We start from the raw sequence: 17076 nt of genomic DNA, 5'->3' as shown, positions 1-17076 counted from the left end.
TCAGAGCCTGGGAGTCTGCTTCAGACTCTGTCTCCCTCTCTCTCTGACCCTCCCCTGCTCACACTGTTTCTCTCTCTCTCTCAAAAATAAATTTTAAAAAATTTTAAAAAATTTTAAGGACTTATGCTACTCAAAGTGAAGGATGATGCTGTAGAAAAAAGGCCTTCAACAAAGACCTTCAAGGGACTGTGTGCCCCGGGAGCCACCCTTGTCCTATGGGAGACTGTTGAATAATGCCATCTTAATGAGTGTGGGGGGAAAAAAAGGTTTTCAACACACCCTCAAGTGTCCCAACTGCCCTGACAACAAACAGCAGTAAAGCTACATACAAGACAAAGGGGACAAGGCTCTCTGATCTCTGAAATGCCTCCCCCACCCCAGATAAGAAACAACAACAACAAAAAACCTGCCTCAGTCTTGTCACAAAAGTCTGAAAGAAACGTGCTTGTGTTGCTCTTTTATATCTCCTCCTCTTTTGTTTAAATATCCCTGAGACAATTTTGCAGTGTAAATTAAGGAGAAAAATGGGGCCAACAGTTACGCTAAGTGCATGAGAATGACTGGATCATGCTCCTGGATGAGTTCTCAGATGAAGAATAAGACTCTAGGCTGGGTGGATTTGCAGTATGATTCCTCAGATGATAACGGATAGCCTGCAACATAAGAGTTTCTCTTTGGTATGAACGATTGGATTCTGAGTAAGAGGTTTCCGCAGTGGTTACATTCAAAGTCTTTCCCCAGTTGAACGCTTAGAGGGTGATGACTGCCCGCTCGTGAAGGGTCTCCCCACTTCTGTGGCGCCGACGCTGGCGGGGTGTCTCCCAGTATGAATCCTCTGATGCTGGGAGAGGGAGGAGCTGCAGCTGAAGGCCTTCCCGCACTTGCCGCACTTGTACGGCCTCTCCCCGGTGTGGATGATGGCATGTCGGATGAGGCTTGTGCTCCAGCAGAAGGTTTTCCCACACTTGACACACTCGTAGGGCTTCTCTCCGCTGTGAATCCGCCGGTGCCTTGTGAGCCCTGAGCGGTGGTTGAAGGCCTTCCCGCACTCGGAGCACTCGTAGGGCTTCTCCCCGGCGTGGATGCTGGCATGTCGGATGAGGTCTTTCCTAGTACTGAAGGCTTTCCCACATTCCTTGCACTCAAAAGGTTTTTCTCCAATGTGGGCCCTTTTGTGCAAGATGAAAGTGTAGCAGTAGGTGAAGGCCTTTCCGCACTCACTGCACTCATAGGGCTTCTCTCCGGTGTGGATGATGGCGTGTCGAATGAGGTTTGCCCTCTGGCAAAAGGCTTTGCCGCACTGCATGCACTCATAGGGCTTCTCCCCGCTGTGAATTCGCTGGTGCCTCGTGAGGTATGAGCGGCGGTTGAAGGCCTTCCCGCACTCCATGCACTCGTAGGGCTTCTCCTCGGTGTGGATGCTGAAGTGTCGGATGAGGTCGGACCGGTTGCTAAACGCTTTGCCACATTCTTTGCATTCATAGGGTTTTTCTCCGGTGTGGGCCCTTTTGTGCAAGATGAAAATGGAGCAGTGGGTGAAGGCCTTTCCGCACTCAGCGCACACGAAGGGCTTCTCCCCAGTGTGACTCCGCTGGTGCTGCTTGAGGTGTGACCGGCGGTAGAAGGCCTTCCCACACTCGAGGCACTTGTATGGCTTCTCCCCCGTGTGGATTATATAGTGCTGAATGAGGTCTGTGCTGTCGCAAAAGGCTTTCCCACATTCGTTGCATTCAAAGGGTCTCACTCCAGTGTGAATCTGCTGGTGCCACGTGAGGTGTGACCTGCGGTTGAAGGCCTTCCTGCACTCCATGCACTCAAAGGGCTTCTCGCCTGTGTGGATGATGTAGTGTCGAAGGAAGCCTGTCTTATCTCGGAAGGCTTTTCCACACTCTTTGCACACAAAGGGTTTTTCTCCAGTGTGGCTCCTGTTATGCAAGACTAAATTGGAGCGGTGGGTGAAGGCCTTTCCACACTCGCTGCACTGATACGGCTTTTCCCCGGTGTGAATCCGTTGGTGTCTTGTGAGATGTGACCTGTGGTTGAAGGCCTTCCCGCACTCCAGGCACTCGTAGGGCCTCTCCCCGGTGTGCACCATGTGGTGCTGGAGGAGGTGTGTGCTCTTGCTAAAAGTTTTGCCGCATTCTGTGCATTCATAGGGCTTTATGCCAGTGTGAACCTGCTCATGTCGAACAAGAAAGCAGTTCTTGGTGAACACCTTTCCGCACTCCGCACACTTATAGAGATGCTTCTCTTCATGAATCAAGGCATCTTTTAGGGGTCCCTGTGAGTCACATTCATGGAGGGCACATCCCGCAGGGATCAGCCCCTGTACAGTCCTTGAGTGTAGACCATCATCTGCCCTGAAACCGTCATGTTTGGGCTTCGTGCTCCCAGGGAGCTCCTCCATCAGGGGGTCCATCCCTCGTCCCAGTAGGCCTTCTGGCATTTCTGACGGCCTATCCTGACTCCTGCCTTGCCCCAGCTGGGAGTCCCCTGGGGCTTGCAGAGTCAGTTGCTCCTGTGGTGAGATATCCTTACACAAGGCAAGGTGAGAAGGGAAAGGCTCAGTGGTCTCAGGTTTTGCATTGTCACCTGAAAAGAATACAATATACAGAAGGGCCTCTTAGAGATGGCAACACAGAAAATTAAAATTGCTATTTCAGGAAAGGGAATAAAGAAAGGGAAACAGTGGCTCTACGCCTGCTGTGTCTTCCAATCTCTGAAACCCAGTTTGCAATTTCTTTCTTTTTTGGACCTCAAACTCTTGAAACCTTTAACGGGAAACCCAGAGGGAGAGGACAGATGGGGGACAGAGAGTGTGGAGGCTAGGGACAGGCAGACAGCGTAATGTCGTGTGTCTGTGGGTTTGCCCCAAACAAGAACGTCTGAAGGTGCTACAAGGGGCCGGCGAAGGGGCACCTGAGGCAGCCCGTGCAGCTGCCATGAGAGGTTAGGGGGCTTCCCGCATAAGAACTAGAAGCTGCCGGACAGAGAAAGCAGGACTGCCACTTCAGCCTCAGCTAACAGCATGACAAAGGCAGAGTCTTCTGAGACTCAGGAAGTGCAGCGCTCCAGAGATGGGCCCATGAGAGCACAGCCCGACATGGGACTGGTGTCCTCACAAGGGGAAACACAAGAGCATCTGCATCTTCCCTGTGCCGTGTGAGGACAGAAGAGACCTCCAGCTGCAAACCAGAAGAGGGCCATCACCACACAGCAGATCTGCCAGCACCTGGATCGTAATCTTCCGGCCTCTAGAACCGTGGACAATAAACATTTGTTGGTACAGTTGCCAGTCTGTGCTAGTCTTGTTCCAGCAGTGCAGACCGACTAGACAGTGGGTAAGAGCATCGTTCTCATTCTCCGGTCCAGTGATGTTAAAGTACGTTATTTTCAAAAAGAAATGAATAAGCAAATACTATAGTTAATACATCACTTAATCAAAGTCGTTCATGAATCAGTCATGACAGTGTGTCATAAACCAAGGTTTAGGACTAACTGAAATTTGTACCTGAGGTCTACTAAACAAAAGTTAGGGGTCACAGCAACGTCACGGTTAAGATTATGGTGCTGGGGGGCGTCTGGGCGGCTCAGTCGGTTGGGTGTTGACCTCAGCTCAGGTCATGATTTCACAGTTTGTGGGTTCGAGCCTCATGTCAGGCTCTGTGCTGACAGCTCAGAGCCTGGAGATTGCTTCGGATTCTGCATCTCCCTGTCTCTCTGCCCCTCTCCCGCTCATGCTCTGTCTCTATCTCTCAAAAATAAATAAAGCATTAAGAAAAAAAAGATCATGCTCTTGCACGACAGAAACCCTAGGCTCAAGTCCCATGAGAACTCAGTAGTAGCTCTGTGGCACCCCATAAGGCATTCAAATTCCTTCAGCCCTCATTCTGTCTTCTCTAGAATAAAGCTAAAAAAGCCAGGCTTGTAGGACTCTGTGAGGATGAAGTGAAACTCTGCATTTGTCATGTTTGCTATGTGGACCGTGTTCGGTATGGTGCCACACACTGAGCAAAACATAACCCATGTTCGCCCTGTTTGCCATGCGTTAGTCCCATACTATGCATCTGGGACCAAATTAAGAAGCGTGTCAACTGACAGTGTAAGAATGTATGTATTAACCTTGGAGAGTATTGAAGAATAAAAATAATGGTCCATGGGTCATCTGAATGGCTCAGTCGGTTAAGGGTCTGACTTTGGCTCAGGTCATGATCTTGTTTTGTGAGTTCATGTCCCGCCTTGGGCCCTCTGCTATCAATGCAGATCCTGCTTCAGATCTATCCCCTCTCTCTGCCCCTTACCCACTTTCTCTCTCTCTCTCTCTCTCTCTCTCTCGAAATAAGTGAATAAACTTGGAAAAGGAAAAAAAAAAAAAAAGAAAGCATGGTCTGTGAGAGGCCTGATGAGCCAATATTAAAGTCGCCCCCAAAGCGAGGACACAAGGAAAATCCCAGGAGATTAGGGGCAGAGACCCCAAGAGGGCCGGATGCCCATGACACAATCGGGAGAGTCTGTGCCGCATTAGGAGTTCCCACGGCACGTTGGTTAAGTGTTCTGGAGCCGGAACCCTTGCTTGAGTTCTGCCTATACCAAGTGAGCAGGTGCTGCCCAAGCTACTTAGCTGTTCGCCTCTCAACCTCCTGGTCGGCAACAGTGAGATGCTGCTTCTGCCTCACAGACTGCCCTGAAGTTGAAGGAGAACAGGCCTGTACAACGCTCAGCACAGCGCCAGCCCCTGCAGGGACGCTCAGTAAACTGTGGGCCATTACCCATTATTGCGATGGTCGCTGCCATATTTGGGAACTGGGAGCAAAGTGGTGACCGTATCAGGAACACTTTCCGTGCTGTGGCACAGAGGGAACCCCCCCCACGGGGCCTCAAAGAACGAAGAGGACAATGCTGCCACTTTCATGTGTGAATGGCAGGAATGTGACGGGGTGGGGGGAGGGTGGTGGCCATACTGCAGAACTGCTTGGCAGTTTCCAGCAGAGCCAGTCTGACCCAGAAACATACCAGAGTCCGTTCCTCACAGAAATCAGTGCCTATCATCACCGAAACACATGACAGGAATGTTCTCAGCAGCAGTGAGTTGAAAACAACAGGAATGCCTGTCAAGAGGGGAAGGGATACACATCAGGCTCTGTGCTGACCACTAGCTCAGAACCTGGAGCCTGCTTCAGACTCTGTGTCTCTCTCTCTCGCTGACCCTCCCCTGCTCAAACTGTCTCTCTCTCAAAAATAGATAAAAACACTAAAAAATTTTAAAAAACAGGGGAAGGGATAAACAAATGGCAGTGTTTCACACAATGAGACATTACACAGTACTGAGAATGAAAAATTCCAACTATATGCAACCACACAAAAAGAATCTCACAGACATGATGATGTGTTTCACACAATGAGACATTACACAGTACTGAGAATGAAAAATTCCAACTATATGCAACCACACAAAAAGAATCTCACAGACATGATGATGATCAAGAGGACAGAAATAGACAGCACCCAGTGGGCTTCAACAGTCAGAACAAACCTCCGCTGATGGTCTAGCTAGGGGCCACCTAGCAGAAGGGGCTGGTGAGGGCATGAGACCCTGACAAGGTGCTGGAGATCTTCTACAGCGGTCCCCCTTATCTGTGGGGGATTTGTATCAAGACCCCCAGTGGGTCCCTGAAACTGCCGGCAGTATCGATCCTATATACGCTATGTTTTGTCCCTGTATACACTACCCAAGGCTTAATTTATTCATTTGACACATAAGAAATTTTTAAAAGTAACTAATAATAGAATAGAACAACTGTAACAAACGCTGGAATAAAAGTTACACGAATGTGGTCTCTATCTGAAACTATTTTACTGTGCGGCACTCACCCTTCGTGGGGGGCTGAGGAATGACAAAGTGCCCGTGGGAGGAGATGAAGGGAGGTGACTGATGCAGACGTGTGATGCAGCATTAGGCGACTACTGACCTTCTGCTGATGCATCAGAAGGACGGTCATCTGCTTTTGGACCATGGTTGCCCATGGGTATCTGAAACTTCAGAAAGTGAAGCCACAGATGGGGGCACTATGGTATATGTTAGCGTAGTGGTGGTTATGTGGGTTTATATATATACAAAGATTCATCAAGCTGACCTCTTGAGGCTTTTGCACAACATAGCATATGAATTACACCTCATTCAAAAAGTGCAAGAAAATAATAGTCAGGTGGAGATATGGAATGCAAATCTAGACATCCCTCACAAGGAGATTGGTTAATCAAGGAAAGTGAAATTGACGCCAGTGTGCAGACATGCACCGCGGAACGACGCACCTTTCCTGGGGCCCAAGGCTGCGGTGGGTCACAGCTAGTTTTTAAGCCTAATAGCTGGAGCCCAGAGCCTGAACTTATTACCGAATGGGCCCTGCACCTCCGCAGGAGTGCCGGACATTGTGATGGAGGGGGGAGGGGCACAAGGACCTCAGGACACAAGGCTTCATGCATCCTAAGTCTCTGGAGAGGCCACGACAGTAAGACTTCCACAAACTGCAGGGGCAGTAATCACTGCCATCCGCAGGCTGCCAGCACCCCCACCTGGCCAGCTGCTGGCACCTACCTGGGTTGCTAGGGAAGAGGCCTCTCTGCAGTGTCCGTAACTCTGGGCTCTGCTCCAGTGAGTAGATCAGCTCTGGTTTGGGCAGAGGAGAGCCTGTTTGCAGAGATAGAAAGAGGACATGGAAATTCTCGTGAGAAGAAAGAAACCTCTCGATCTAAGTTGGGACATCAGAATTGGGAGAAGGCCTCAGATTGAAGCTGCTCCCACCCATGTAAATACAATGATGTGACCTGGAAACCAGCTGCATAAAACACTGTCGTTGGGCCCCAAAGACTGCAGACAGACAGCACCGACTCCCTTTGATCCCCATCCTGGAGAATCTCAGTGCTGTTTAGACCTAGATCCTGAAGGTGCTTTCTAATTAATCCAGCCAGGGGCCTCGGCCTCCCTGTGCATCAGCCAATACCTGGTGAGCTTCGCCACCATCACAGACTAATTTGCACAAAACCTCTGGGGTGAGGCCTGGGCATGAGATTTTAAACACTCCCCAGGTGATGGCACCCCACTCAGTAGGTTCATTTCACTAATGGTATCTCTGATCATAGACAGTCTGAGGAAGGCAGGTGGCTGGGTATTCAGAGCAGAGAGAAAGGTTTATTCCAGGCTAAACGATTGGAATGCAAAAACAGGAACAGGACAACAAATAGCAAACAGTGACAAATTGGCGAATATTAATCTATGTCAATAATCACTTGGAACAAGAGTGTTTTTTCCTAAATGTTCCAGTTGTTAAGACAGAGATTGTCAGAGGGGATCAAAAAATAAGACCCAACTACAGGGTGTTTATAAGAAACCCATGGCAAATATAAAGACACGTACATGTTCAAAGTAAATGGAGAAAAACATACCAATATGTTAGCAGAATATGCTAACACTCATCAAAAGAAAGCAGGCATACCTATATTAATTTCAGACAGGGCAGACTTGAAAGCAGGGAAATTTACCAGGGATTAAGAAGACAGTAATAATGATAAAGAGGTTAATTTACCAAGAATACAGAAAATTCCGTAATCTATATGTGTCTATCATCAAACTTGAGGAGGCAAAAACTGATAGAATGACAAGAATGAGAAGAATGACAGGGAGAAATGGATGAATCCACTATCAAAGCTGGAGCCCACTCTACCGCTCTATCAGAAATGGACAGGCCCCGGGCACCTGGGGGACTCAGTTGGTTGAACATCTAACTCTTGGTTTCGGCTCAGGTCACGATCTCACAGTTTTGTGAGTTTGAGCCCCACATCAGGCTCTGTGTTGCCAGTGAGGAGACTGTTTGAATTCTCTCTCTCCCTCTCTGCCCTGCTCTCTCAAAATAAATGATAAACTTAAAAACAAACAAAAAAGAAATGGCCAGATCGACTAGGCAGACAATTAGTAATGCCACAGTTGAACTGAAAAATCCCATCCATTAGCTGGATATAAGTGACATCTGTAGACTACTTCATCCAAAACCAGAATACACATTCACCATAACAGATCGTATTCTGGGCCCTAAAACATACCTTAACCAAAATTTAAAAAGAACAGAAATCATATAATGCCTGCCCTTTAACCAGAAGCTAAATAATAGAAAGATAACCAGAAAATCCCCAAATAGGTAAAGATTAAACCAACACACTGTAAAATAATACATGGGTCTATGAAGCAATCTCAAGAAAGTAAAAAAAACAAAAAAAAACATTTTGAACTAAATGAAAACCAAAATAGGGGATGCCTGGCTGGCTCAGTTGGAAGAGCATGTGACTCTTGATCTTGGGGTCATGAATTCAAGCCCCATGTTGAGTGCAGAGATCACTGGAAAAAAAAAACACTTCAAAGCAAAGAAACAAATAAAAAATACAACTTAGCAAAATTGTAGAATGCAGCAAAGCAGTGCTTAGCAATAAATTTGTAACATAGAAATCATAGTTTTTTTAAAGAAAGATCTAAAGTTAATTCTATAAATTTCCACCTGAGGAAACTAGAAGAAGAAATAAGAATTAGAGCAGAAATTAGTGAAATTGAAAACAGAAAATAGAGAAAATCAACAAAACCAAAATTTGGTTCTTTAAAAAGATCATTAAAATGGATAAGCCTCTAGCCATGCTAAGTACAAATACAGAGAGAGGGAGGGAGGGAGGACAAAAATTACAGACCCCACGGACATTAAAAGGACATTAAAAGGATATATCAACTACTCTATGCTCACAAATTCAATAACTGAGATGAATACACCAATCACTTGAAAGACACAATTTGCTAAAACTCACACAAGAAAAAAAAGATAATCCAAATAGGTTACATCTATTAAGGAAATTGAATCAATAGTTAATAACCTTCCAAAAAACAAAACACCAGGCCCCGATGGGTTCACTGGTGACTTCTACCAAATACTGAAAGAAGAAATTGGGGCCCCTGGATGGCTCAATCGGTTAAGCATCCCTCTTCAGCTCAGGACATGATCTCTCAGTTTGTGAGTTTGAGCCCTGCATCAGCCTCTGCTGACAGCTCAGAGCCTGGAGCCTGCTTCTGATTCTGTGTCCCCCTCTCTCTCTGCCCCTCCCCTGCTCACACTCCTCTCTCCCTCTCCCTCTCCTTCTCCCTCTCCCTCTCTCTCTCTCTCTCAAAAATAAAACCTAAATCTTTTTTTTTTAATGTTTTATTTATTCTTAATACAGAGAGAGACAGATCACGAGAGGAGGTGGGGCAGAGAGAGGAGACACAGAACCGGAAGCAGGCTCCAAGCTAGCTGTCAGCACAGAGCCTGACGCGGGGCCCGAACCCACGAACGTGAGATCTGACCTGAGCCAAAGCCGGAGGCTTAACCGACTGAGCCACCCAGGCGCCCCAAAAATAAATAAAACTCAAAAAAAATTTTTTTTTTTTACAAATACTGAAGGAAGAAATGCCAATTCCCTATAATCTCTCCCAGAGACAGAAGCTGAGGGAATATTTCCTAATTCAATCTATAAGGCCAGCATTACCCTAATATCAGATAAAGGCATTACAGAAAAATATACACAATATGTCTCATGAACACAGGTGTAAAAAAAAAATCCTCCACAAAATATTAATAAATCAAAACTAACAGTGTACAAAAACATTATATACCACAACCAAGTGGGATTTATCCCAGATATACAAACCTGATTCAAAATTTGAAAATCAGTTAACAATATCCATCATATCAACAGGCTAAAGAAGAAAAAAAAAATCATATTGATAATGCAGAAAAGCATTTGATAAAATCCAACATCAACTCATTATGAAAAATCAAACCAACCAACCTCTGGGGAGCCTGTGACACCTGACTTAGGCTCAGGTCACGATCTCAGTTTGTGGGATCGAGCCCTGCATCTGGCTCTGTGCAGACAGCATGGAGCCTGCTTGGGATTCTCTGTTCCTCTCCTCTGCTCATCCTTTCTCTCCCCCTCTCTCTCTCCCTCAAAATAAATAAATAAACTTTAGAAAATACATTAAAAAAAAGAACTCTAAGCAAAAGAGGAATGGAGGGAAATTTCCTCAACTTGATAAAGAACATCTACAAAAACACTAGAAACATCAGGTAATGTAACAAGACAAGAAAATGTAATAAAACAAGAAAAAGGTATACATAACTTTACCATAAGATCCAAGGATCCAGCAATTGCTCTCCTTGGTATTCATCTAAAAGTCCACAAAAAAGTCTACACATGGATATTTACAACAGCTTTATAGTTAATTGCTGGAATTTGGAAGCGAGAGAGACTTCCTGCGCAGTGAATGGCTACACAGTGGCACATCTAGTGGAGTACTTGGCACTAAAAAGAGCGATCTATCAAGCCGTGGAAAGACACTGAAGAACCCTAAGTGCACATTTTGAAGTGAAAGAAGTCAATCTGAAAAGGCTGCATACAGTATGATTCCAACTATAGGACATTCTGGAAGACACAAATGGAGAAAGTGAAAAGACTAGGGGTTGGTGAAGGGGAGAGGGAGAAGGGCTGAACAGCAGAGCAAGGAGGATTTTTAGCACAATGAAAATACTCCGCATGATACTGTAATGCTGAAAGCATGTCATTATACCTTTGCCCAAACTCACAGAATGCACAACACCAGGAGTGATGCCTAATGTAAACTATAGACTCTGGGGGACTATGACGTCAGCGTAGGTTCACCGACTGAAACAACCGCACCACTCTGGGAGGAGAACTGATAATGTGGAGGCTGTGCAGGTGTGGAGGCAGTGAGTTTATGGGAAAGTTCTCAATTTTGCTAGGAACCTAAAACTACTTTTAAAAAAGTCTTTTAGCTTTTCTTTTTAATGTTTATTTTAGAGCAGGTGGCAGGGGAGAGACACACAGAATACAAAGCAGGCTCTGGACTCTGAGCTATCAGCACAGAGCCCCAGGTGGGGCTTGAACCCACAAGCTATGAGATCATGACCTGAGCTGAAGTTACATGTTTAACCAACTGAGCCACCCAGGCGCCTCTAAAAAGTCTAAAAAAAACCAACTAGGGGTGTCTGGGTGGCTCAGTTGGTTAAGCGTCTGGACTCTGGATTTCAGTTCAGGTCATGATCTTATGGTTTTCAAGTTTAAGCCCCATATCGCGCTCCACGCTGACAGCATGCAGCCTGCTTGGGATTCTCTCTCTGCCCCTCCCCAACTCTCACTGGTACACTCTCTCTCTCAAAACTAAACCTCAAAAAATCCCTAATATTTATATGATGTAGCCATATCCCAAGGGACTGTGCTAAGCAATTTAAATGCAGTGTGTTTTAGGTACTAACCTTAGAAAAGAAATGACATATTTAAAATATTGAGCCTTGGGGTGCCTGGGTGGCTCAGGCAGTTTGGGCATCCGACTCTTGATTTCAGCTCAGGTCATGATCTTGACATTCATGAGTTCAAGCCCCACATCAGGCTCCATACTGACAGGGTGAAACCTGCTTGGAATTCTCTCTCTCTCCCTCTCTCTGCCCCTCCTGTGCTCTCCTTCTCAAAATAAATGAATAAACTTAAAAGAAAAAAGATGAAATAAAGTATTGAGACTTCACATTCAGAAGTCAGTGTCTTCACTGATCTAAGTCTTTTTTAGATCCTAAGCAAAGTGTTCTAGTGTTCTTCCAGTGGGACTTGCGTGAAAAATTCTATTTTAGGATTTCCTAACAGCAGCCGCCACACGAAGTAAATACTGTGACCAGCACCATTTACAGATGAAGAAACCGAGGCTCAGGCAGATTTGCTGAAACCATGGAAATGAGAAGTGGCTGAGGCAGGATGGACCAGGGTCTGTCTAGTCATGTCTGGCATCTGGCCTCTTTAACTACAAAGCTTTATAACACTATTCCAGAAGATGCCTGAGTCCAAGTATAAGGGTGATGACCAAGACAATGAGGATGATGATGACATGAGTAACAGTAGTAAGAGTCACAATCGCTGAAGCTGCACATTGCAAGAACCACCAGACAGTGTCCTAAACCATTTTTCCTTGACAACAGCCCTGTGAAGTAGATGTGCTATATTACGTCATTTTACCTGAGATTACTGAGGCACTGAGGGGTTCAGTAACTTGCCCAGAAACCCAGAGCGGGGACTGGACAGTAAGGGTCTGGCACCAGACCCTGTCTCCTAAGCACTATGCGAAGAAGGAAACGGCGAACAGTCCCGTGGGGGCCAGCAGCCTCAGGGCAGGAGGCTGAAGCAGTGAGAGGGGGATGTGAGCAGGAGGCCTCAGTCCTCAGGAAACACGGCCCAGAGGGAGAGGCAGACTTGGTGACGCCAGACAGCACTTCACAAACCACTAAACACAAAACACTGGGAATCCCCCTCAGTCATTTGCTCAAATAAGGACATTGCACAGAAATAAACACCATCTATTCTTGTCAACATTTCACAAAAGAAAGGATCTGTGCCACCAAAAAAATGCAGGAGAGCTTTTTGCAATGACGGGGTGTCTTTTAAATTGAACGGATTACTTAGAGGGACTCGCTGCAGGGGCCCTACTTCTGTACTCGCCGAGGAAGGCATGGCGGGCGAACTGAACGATGGAGGAGGAACAGTGTCAGCACACAGGATGAGCAGAGACACGGGGCACAGGGCCTCACACCGCAAGGACTGGGCGGCTGCTTCCTGCTGCAGAACAGCCGTGGCAGAAAAAGTCACTGTGGAAAGACAGAGACGTAAGCAAGCCCAGAGACAGAGGTCAGGACGAAAGCTCCGGAAGCCAGGGCATAAGCGTGCTTCTGGAAGTTCCCGGATCAGGAACACAAGGGGCCTAGCTAGCACTCCTTCCTTTGGGTTCTGTGGGACACCCCCACTTCCTCCCAATGCACGCTTCTTTGGCTGTGACCTGAAGCAAACTGTTCTTGCCGAACCCTCCCTCCCACTCAGAAGAGCAGGCGAAGAGGGAGTCTCGAAAATCAACGAAGCTTGCGGAGGAGGGCGGCAGGCTACCGAGGCCTCCTCGACCAGCCAGGCCTGGAGCCAGAGAGTGGAGTGAAGAAGGGGCCAGGCCTCCCACACGGCCCGACAAGGGACGCCTCACCCAGGGAGACCAGGAGCCTGCAGGTTTCCACCAGCACCTCCCGGTACAGGGTCCTCTGGGCCGGGTCCAGCTGCCCCCACTCCTCTTCAGTAAAAGTCACGGCCACGTCATCGAAGGTCACAGGGATCTGAAAAGTCAAACAGAGGCAGTTGTGTTTGTCCTGGGGCTCTTGAGGGGAACCGGGACGAATCTCTCTTCAAGGCAAGGGAGCAGAGAGACTAAACGCGCGCTGAGGGCTGGGCTCGGTGCTGGCCTCAGGATACCACGAGGCTGCTTTGCCTTGATTACAGCAGTGCAGGAGCCAGGCCTCCCCTGTGCCGAGCCAAGGGACAATGACCCAAGGTCAGGACCTTCCTGTGCGGAAGGGCTCTAAGACGCCAGAGGACTGAAGAAAGTCATGAAAACAGCAGCAATGGGAGAAAAGAATGGAAACAGTAGCGATGATTACAGAACAACCCCTGAAATGCACTGGTCTTCGTGGACTGCCGGCCTCGCCGAGCTTCTGCCCATCTCCTTAAAGGGAAGGAAAGTCACACTCCTGAGGTCCAAATGCTCTTACAGTCAGCACTTGCCTGGTGTGTGAGCTTGGGAGCCTCACTTCACTTCTCCGAGCCTCAATTCCTGGATCAGTACGGTAATTCTCACTGGGTGGTGACAGTTTTGAGAACTACAGAAAACCGTTTTTTGTGAGAGAAACCCTGGGACGGCCTGCCACGGCCTGAGGCCTCGTCGTCACCGTCATGTCAGTCATCAGGGCCCCGTCAGCAGGGGAGCTGGCGAAGACCTGAAGCACGTCTCATAGATATCCAAGTCACTTTCATTTCGGCCAACGTCGCACATCACTCGGTAGCCGTGGGCAGGGGGGCGAACTCATCAGCAGCCACCTTACAGGACGGTCACCCGAGGGGGTGGCACCTGCCTGGAAAGTGGCAGGGCCTGGATCAGGCCCCACTGCCTTCTGCTCCTCAGACTGCTAGGGAGAATCCACAAGAGCCACTAGTTCTTTGTCCTACAGAAATCTTTTTTTTTTCTTTCTTTCCTCTGGCACGTCTGCCAGAACTCAAACCCGCCCACTAGGGTCTTCACAGCACTTGCTCCTGAGGAAAGAATACTTCAGGCCCAGAGAACGGAAGCTGCTGAGGACAATGCAGGCTGTGGTCATGACAACAGCCTTTGATTTGCCACAGGGTCTGTCCTGGCAGAGTGTACGATTCAGCAGATGACCACAGAATCTGGCCCTCCCAGGGTGTGTCTCAGCAGATGGGGAGGGGGACCCTGGAAATCACACAGGTCCTCTGGGGACTCCTGAAACAAACATACTTTTTTTGGTCCACACACTTCCACACGCTCAAATGCCACATCCCCACCTCCTGCCCAAGACCACCTTCTCCAAGGAAGCCTGCTTGGCTTGCAATGTTTAGGGGTCACAGCCAGGGACCCCTATCTGCTTTTTGCAAAGAAGGGGGTACAAATACAGGCTGTGGTGGCCGACACACTGGTGGTTTCTGCTACTTAAGAGCTGCAGTGAAGGGTGCCTGGGGGCCTGTTGGTTGAGCGTCTGACTTTGGCTCAGGTCATGATCTCATGGTTTGTGAGTTTGAGCCCTGCATCCGGCTTGCAGCTGGCAGCACGGAGCCCACTTGGGATCCTCTTCCCCACCCCCACTCCCGGTGTGCCCCTCCCCGCAGTGCTGCTCTCTCTAACATAAATAAAACATTAAAAAGGAAAAAAAGGGCTGCAGTGAATTTGGGCAGATAACTGAACTCTCTGAGCCTCAAGTTGTTCTCATGCAAAACAATGATAATAACAGAGTTTAACTCAAAGGAGGTGAGGATTGAGAGGTGAGACGGTAGGCCTGCCCATCAGCCCACAGTAAACGCTAACGGAGGCGGCAGTCATGGCTCCTCTGTCACTGTCTTCTCTGTGTTTCCACAGCATCCCAGACACATTCAACCAGAAACGTGGAGGGAATTTTGCCAGGTTCCCTACACAAAAATGCCGGCTGAGGGGCACCTGAGTGGCTCAGTCAGTTAAGCTTCCGACTGTGGCTCAGGTCACAATCTCATGGTTTGTGGGTTCGAGCTCCGCGTCAGGCTCTGTGCTGACAGCTCAGAGCCTGGAGGCTGTCTTCGGATTCTGTGTCTCCCTCTCTCTGACCCTCCCCTGCTCTCGGTCTCTCTCTCTCAAAAATAAATAAAAACCAAAAAAAATTTTTTTTGGAAAAAAAAAAAAAGGCAGCTGATGGGCAAGCAGGAAAGGAGCCACTTCGGCATGAACTGCTGGGAACGTTCTGTCCAAATGCCTGACGTGAGCAGAGGCCAGAAGGATGTAACAGGGAGCCGCCCGCCCGCCCCGAGTTACAGGGACAGAATCGCGGGTGGAGGGCAGGACAAGGACAAAGGCTGGGGATGAAAGACAACTCGGCATGATCAGGCTGGGGTGTCTGGAGAACGGCCCCCAGGAAGAAGGCAAGGTCAGAGGAGGCCGGCGGGAGGGCGGGGTGGACCCCTGCAGGTCCCGGCGCCGGTGGCATCTGTGAGTGACGGACGCCCGCGGAAGGACGCACCGCCTTTCACCCTCCAGGCACTGACCGAACACCAGCTGGGGCTCCGGCACTGGCGCGGGACTCCGGATGATAATGACAAGCCAGCGCCGCGTGCCGTACACAGAGGAGGAGAAAACGGAAGCGAACGGCTTCCTGGCCTCCGGCTGCCCGGGAGCCCTCTCCGCAGCAGAGGCGGCAGTGCCCACTGCGTCGTCCACTCACCCGCGCAGGGGCCATCCACGCCGCCATCGTGGGAGCCTGTGCACAGAGCGGGGACCGGAGGGGCGGCAGCCGAGGGGCCCCAGAGAGGGGCGACCTCGGCTGACGGTCCCACTCCCGGCCTCAGTTTCCCCGCTGTGAAACGTGCTCGAGGCCCAGGGCGTCTCCGTCAGAGCTGCGGGGACGGCGGCCGGAGACTCCAGCGGCGCTCACGTGACACCCCGTTACGGAGGATGAGGGGCGAACGTCAGGCTATACAAGGACGCGGAGGTAGGATCTAGGCTCCTCACCGCCTTCTCCGCTCGCGCCTCGTAAAGGCGTCCTACCCACCGCCGCTCCAAGCCGCACAGACCGGGAAGACCCGCCAGGCACAGGCGGATGACGTTCGTCTCCATGGGACCGGAAGCCCCGCCCCCGGCGGCGCGGCCGCAGCAAATGTCCGTGTTCTGGGCTGTCATTGGCTCAGCGCGCGCAGACACGCGGTATACAGCCTTCTGGGTAATGTGGTTTTGTCCCTAAAACCAGCAGCGGCGGCGGGGATCTTCCCAAGCCCGTCTCCTCCAGTGGAAGAGTGCGCGAGGCCGAGTGCCGCCTCAGACCTGCTTTACGGTGGGGCCGACGGGCGGGGGCGACGCGGTCCGTCACGTGTCTTGGGAAATCGAGGCTCCGGAGGCGGGACGTCCGCCCAAGGTGGGAGCACGTGTCACGTCGGGGAACCAGGCCCTCGGTTCGGCTCGCGACTTCCCCGTGCGCCTCACCTCCTCGCGATCCTCCTGGAGGGGCGCCCGGCACATGAGCGGTAAGAGGAGCGAGAGCCAAACGCGGACGCGGACGCCGGAAGCACCCTCCCACGCGGCGCATGCGCACCGCCTGGCCCCTCGCTGTCTCTGGACCAGCTCCGGCCGCACGTGGTGCCAGGCCTTGACGCCCGCTGGTGAATGAGGCCCGGGGAGGTCGGGCTCAGGGGCACTTTAACCCGTGTCTGAACGCTGGCCCAGGGGTCGTGCGTGGATCTGCAAATTCGGGAGTTGTTAGGAAACACGGTTCTCTCCAGTCTCAAGAAAAGCCTGAGAATAGAGGGACAAAGAAATGGGTAGGAGCGAACCCTGAACTGACCCGGCATTAAGTAAGTGCAGACAAGAAACCAAGAGTCCCATTAGGAATCCTAACAATCCTTTGAGAATATATTACAAAAGTTCTTAGAAGTCAT

The 17076-nt window shown here is 49.6% G+C and overlaps 1 protein-coding gene across 1 annotated transcript; it reads right to left on the bottom strand.

Annotated features, from left to right (window-relative positions):
- Window positions 1-431: 431 nt before the first annotated feature.
- On the bottom strand, window positions 432-16260 carry ZNF543 (zinc finger protein 543). The gene is made up of 4 exons (XM_029924585.1): window positions 15870-16260; window positions 13103-13229; window positions 6596-6688; window positions 432-2592 (listed from the first exon to the last, which is right to left on the bottom strand). Exons 1-4 carry the CDS (start codon window positions 15894-15896, stop codon window positions 725-727), a joined length of 2115 nt encoding a protein of 704 aa, XP_029780445.1. The 5' UTR covers window positions 15897-16260; the 3' UTR covers window positions 432-724.
- Window positions 16261-17076: the final 816 nt, after the last annotated feature.

The sequence above is a fragment of the Suricata suricatta genome, chromosome 16, assembly GCF_006229205.1.
Source record: "Suricata suricatta isolate VVHF042 chromosome 16, meerkat_22Aug2017_6uvM2_HiC, whole genome shotgun sequence".
In the NCBI taxonomy this organism is placed as follows: Eukaryota; Metazoa; Chordata; class Mammalia; order Carnivora; family Herpestidae; genus Suricata; species Suricata suricatta.
The sequence above is the reverse complement of the archived record's forward strand: the minus strand, read 5'-3'. Positions and strand labels throughout refer to the sequence as shown.

Coding starts and splice junctions, on each gene's coding strand:
- ZNF543 (XM_029924585.1), bottom strand. CDS start 15,896: ATGGCGGCGTGGATGGCCCCTGCGCGG. Junction 13,230..15,869: donor CGTGGATGGCCCCTGCGCGG/GTGAGTGGACGA, acceptor TTGACTTTTCAG/ATCCCTGTGACCTTCGATGA. Junction 2,593..6,595: donor CCTCTTCCCTAGCAACCCAG/GTAGGTGCCAGC, acceptor TATTCTTTTCAG/GTGACAATGCAAAACCTGAG.